Below are 5,000 nucleotides of genomic sequence, written 5' to 3' on the forward strand. Positions count from 1 at the left end.
CAGGAACCATGCAGGAACCTGGTTAGGAGCAGGACAAGATAGAACCGGAATGTGTTCAGGATGAAAGCAGAAATGGAAAAGAATCAAGATCAGAAGAGCATCAGGAGAAACAGAGCCTGAAACATTTCCTATTATAATTATAAAATAATATAAAAATCTTTAACAGATAATAATCTAAATATCAAGTGTTGGTCATGTGGTGAAGGATACAGTATGAAATATTATTCTCATTTATTCTTTATAATTGGTTTTGGTTTAAACATAAATAACCTCTTTTTTTACTTTTGTATTATTTTAATTTATTAAGTATGTACAGGAAGTTAGAATTCTGACCTTTTTTAAATAAATGTTTATTTCTAAAAAAAAAACAGAACTGTCTGATCTTCATGTTCATGGTGATTTGTGTAAATCTCAGCAGTGATGGTCTCGCAGTGTGAGGAATGAGGGTTCTAGAGAGGGTGTGAGGGTCACACTGAGGGTTCTAGGGAGGTGGAGAGGGTGTGAGGGTCACACTGAGGGTTCTAGAGAGGTGGAGAGGGTGTGAGGGTCACACTGAGGGTTCTAGAGAGGTGGAGCGAGTGAGAGGGTCACACTGAGGGTTCTAGAGAGGTGGAGAGGGTGTGAGGGTCACACTGAGGGTTCTAGAGAGGTGGAGAGGGTGTGAGGGTCACACTGAGGGTTCTAGAGAGGTGGAGAGGGTGTGAGGGTCACACTGAGGGTTCTAGAGAGGTGGAGAGGGTGTGAGGGTCACACTGAGGGTTCTAGAGAGGTGGAGAGGGTGTGAGGGTCACACTGAGGGTTCTAGAGAGGTGGAGAGGGTGTGAGGGTCACACTGAGGGTTCTAGAGAGGTGGAGGGGGTGTGAGGGTCACACTGAGGGTTCTAGAGAGGTGGAGAGGGTGTGAGGGTCACACTGAGGGTTCTAGAGAGGTGGAGAGGGTGTGAGGGTCACACTGAGGGTTCTAGAGAGGTGGAGCGAGTGAGAGGGTCACACTGAGGGTTCTAGAGAGGTGGAGAGGGTGTGAGGGTCACACTGAGGGTTCTAGAGCGGTGGAGCAGGTGAGAGGTTCACACTGAGGGTTCTAGAGAGGTGGAGTGAGTGAGAGGGTCACACTGAGGGTTCTAGAGAGTTGGAGAGGGTGTGAGGGTCACACTGAGGGTTCTAGAGCGGTGGAGAGGGTGTGAGGGTCACACTGAGGGTTCTAGAGAGGTGGAGTGAGTGAGAGGGTCACACTGAGGGTTCTAGAGCGGTGGAGAGGGTGTGAGGGTCACACTGAGGGCTCTAGAGAGGTGGAGTGAGTGAGAGGTTCACACTGAGGGTTCTAGAGAGGTGGAGAGGGTGTGAGGGTCACACTGAGGGTTCTAGAGAGGTGGAGAGGGTGTGAGGGTCACACTGAGGGTTCTAGAGAGGTGGAGAGGGTGTGAGGGTCACACTGAGGGTTCTAGAGAGGTGGAGAGGGTGTGAGGGTCACACTGAGGGTTCTAGAGAGGTGGAGAGGGTGTGAGGGTCACACTGAGGGTTCTAGAGAGGTGGAGAGGGTGTGAGGGTCACACTGAGGGTTCTAGAGAGGTGGAGAGGGTGTTAGGGTCACACTGAGGGTTCTAGAGATGCACCGGGAGTTCTGGCTCCATGCTGAGAGATCTAGGCATCCAGAGATGAGAATATGGTGCGAGGGACATGTGCAGCTGGATCTAGAGCCACAAGCTGAATTAATGAGTGTAAGAGTAACACAGACTTTATTTAAACACACAGAATATGTTTGAAGAGATTTTATTTCAGGACTTTACAGTTTGCTTTAAAGAAAATGACAGTAAAGTAACTGGTCCATTACTCCAACGCCTTTAAACCGGCTCTCCAGCAGATGGCGCTGAGAGTTTCATAAAGCCTTGAGCAGTGTGTTCATCATACACTTGTGTGTTCAGGAGTTAACTCTATATTCACTCTAACACCTAATATGAATATATTAATAAAGCTTTTATATTTAATATATATTAATCTTTAGGATAAATCATATATTATTACAATATAAGTCAGAACATGATATTTTGTGCTATATCATCCAGTCTTAAACATAATTAACATAAAGTTTCATGATAAACATGAACAGGAAACTATGACCATATATGGTAAGTAGAAGATGGCCGTTTTCATGTCATGTTCTAGATAGCATGTTGTAGAAGAAAAATGAATAAAATGGAGTAGATCTGAAGGCACAACACAGTGGTGTGTTTATTTCTGGTGTAATTATGGAACTTAATAGTGTTAGTACGACTGAAGAACGTCTTTCAGCTGACGCACTTGAGGGACACAAAAACAAAGAAGATATAAAACTGTGTGTTTAAACAGCCTTTTCATCCCAGGAGCATGTTTACCTTCCACAGTTGTTATGGAAACGCCTTTACAACTCGCCACATGCATGTCTTATTTAGACATGTGCTTCTTAAGACGCTCCACCTCCACCTGAGACGTGAGAAAGAGCGTGAGGCTACAATACACAAGTGGTTTGTGACACCATCCCAGTGGCCTGATGAAGGTGTCCATGTGAACTGTACAGTGAAAATGCCATGAGGTTTGGGACACGAACCTGCAGTGAAAGGCGCATTTTCTTCTCTTCATCCAACTCGTTCATCAGCAGTTTAATTTCTCTCCTGTGATACAAGTAAATATTCATTTCACTTTGCTTTTAATGCTTAAAAGTGACATTCTGTAGAAATATGTTATTCTTGCATGCACACACACACACACACACACACACACACACACACACACACACACACACGTGCGTACTTGTGCTGTGTCTTCAGCAGCTCCAGTTCTTCTCTCATGTCTTGAAGTTCCACACTGAGTTTCTGTAAAGTGGGAGGGCTGTGAGCTGTAAGGGGGGGTTTAGGCTGTGATGAGGAGGAATCTGAGGATCTGAGGATGGACATGAGGGAAGAGACATTCAGGGAGGAGGAGTTAGAAGATGCAGAGGAAACCTCCAGAGATGGAGAGACTTCTGGTTTTGGAGGATAAAGTGTTTCATGATCCTGAAAAAAACGTTGAAGATGTTTAAAAATCAGCTGCATAAATGATACTGTTTCTAGATGTTTCCAGATGTTCTAGGTGCAAAGTAGGTTGTGCTTTTCCTTAAAAAATAAAAAATTGTACTGGTTTATTTTGTACATAACAGACAACCTGCTTGGGTTCTGTTCACTGTCAATGATATGATAAAGATTTGAAACACAAAACATCTCACACTTACATCCTGCCTTTGCTTTTACTAGTCAAACTGTGCGGTGTGTGTGTTTGTGAGTGTGTGTGTTTGAGTGTGTTGATGTGTGTGTGAGTGTGTGTGTATGTGTGAGTGTATATGTGAGTGTGTGTGTGTTTGAGAGCGTTTATGTGTATGTGAGTGAGTGTATGTGTATGTGTGAGTGTGTGTATGTGTTTGAGAGAGTTTGTGTATGTGTGTGTATGTGTGTGTTTGTGTGTGTATGTATGTGTGTGTTTGTGTGTGTGTGTATGTGTATATGTGTGTGTGTGTTTGTGTGTGTGTGTTTGTGTTTGTGTGTGTGTGTATGTGTGTGTATGTGTGTGTATGTGTGTTGTGTATGTGTGTATTTGTGTGTGTATGTGTGTGTGTATGTGTGTATGTGTGTTTGTGTGTGTGTATGTGTGTATGTGTGTGTGTGTGTTTGTGTATGTGTGTGTGTATGTGTGTGTATGTATGTGTGTGTGTTTGTGTGTGTGTGTATGTGTGTGTGTATGTGTGTATGTGTGTGTGTGTGTTTGTGTATGTGTGTGTGTATGTGTGTGTATGTATGTGTGAGTGTTTGTGTTTGTGTGTATGTGTGTGTTTGTGTTTGTGTGTTTGAAAGAGAGAGTGTCTTACTGAAGGTTCTTCAGTGGTCTCTGTGATGTTTTGGAGGAACTTGAGGGAGAACAGATCAGGTTCCTGCAGCGTTCCCCTCATATGTTCCCACACTTCATCCTGTAGATATCAGTGAGGACAAATAGATGATGTGCAGCTGCAGAAGACCTGATCATCACTGACTGACTGCGTGACCTTTGACCCTCTCATGATAGACATCATTTTAAACAACATGTGATTTACTGCAGAATCAGAGGATTTACATTTATGTTTACAGCATTTATGTAGCAGACGTCCGGATTCAGAGCTTCTGAATTCTCTATCAGCGAAAACATGGATACGCTTGACTCAGTCATGGACTAAGGATATCATTGGTCTAAAACTCTGATGGGAGGAAATACAGCTAAAGAGCACACAGACCTTTTTATTAAAGTATAAATAGATGTAGAAGATCTTCAGAAGGCCTTCAGAAGATCTAGGCTACAGTAACATCCATCTATAAATATGTCCATGAGAATTATAAACATAAATGAATACATTTAATATAATATATAACAAAGCTTCTGCATATAATACTACTGGAATAAACACTACACCAATCTGCACCACCAGGGGGCGCTGAATTATAGTTCTACAAGCAGTACAACATCATGAAGAGGAATGACGCTGACTACAGTAACACTATAGAGTCTGGAAGAGTCTGGAGCAGAAATATTCTAAAGGTAAACTTGGAAGTGGTAGCTCAGTGGTTAAGGTGTTGGACTACACATCGGAAGGTCGTGTGTTCAAATCCCCGGGACACCAAGCTGCCATCCCTGGGCCCCTGTGCAAGGCCCTTAACCCTCAATTGCTCAGCTGTAAAGGGCATCTGCCAAATGCTGTAAATCTAATGTAATGCAGTGTTTGGGGTGTGTGGTGTAGCCTAGTGGGTAAAATGCTGGGATACGAATTGGACGGTTGTGAATTTGATCCCAGGTGTTGGGCCCCTGAGCAAGGCCCTTAACCCTCAATTGCTCAGTTGTATAAAATAAATAAACAAACAAACAAATAAATAAATAAACAAAACGAGATAATATACGTTGCTCTGGATAAGGGCACATGTCAAATAATGTAAATGTAAACTTCAGAACTGTCTGAAATTAAAATG

At 43.0% G+C, this 5,000-nt stretch overlaps 2 protein-coding genes across 2 annotated transcripts in view; one reads left to right on the plus strand and one right to left on the minus strand.

Annotated features, from left to right (window-relative positions):
• lipia (lipase, member Ia) overlaps positions 1–328 on the plus strand; it is an 8,518-nt gene extending 8,190 nt beyond the window's left edge. Inside the window, exon 11 of the mRNA XM_060891316.1 lies at positions 1–328. This exon is cut by the window's left edge and continues 356 nt beyond it. The gene's annotated coding sequence lies outside the window, so the exon portion shown is untranslated.
• Positions 329–1,754: 1,426 nt separating this feature from the next.
• si:dkey-71d15.2 (SH3 domain-containing kinase-binding protein 1) overlaps positions 1,755–5,000 on the minus strand; it is a 4,972-nt gene continuing 1,726 nt past the window's right edge. The window contains exons 3-6 of the mRNA XM_060890941.1: positions 3,875–3,973; positions 2,788–3,029; positions 2,585–2,648; positions 1,755–2,460 (exon numbers count right to left, since the gene is read on the minus strand). Coding sequence (XP_060746924.1) covers positions 2,422–2,460; positions 2,585–2,648; positions 2,788–3,029; positions 3,875–3,973 — 444 coding nt within the window. The 3' untranslated portion in view covers positions 1,755–2,421. The remainder of the gene's footprint in view (positions 2,461–2,584; positions 2,649–2,787; positions 3,030–3,874; positions 3,974–5,000) is intronic.

This window comes from Tachysurus vachellii, chromosome 17, assembly GCF_030014155.1.
Source record: "Tachysurus vachellii isolate PV-2020 chromosome 17, HZAU_Pvac_v1, whole genome shotgun sequence".
Lineage (NCBI taxonomy): Eukaryota > Metazoa > Chordata > Actinopteri > Siluriformes > Bagridae > Tachysurus > Tachysurus vachellii.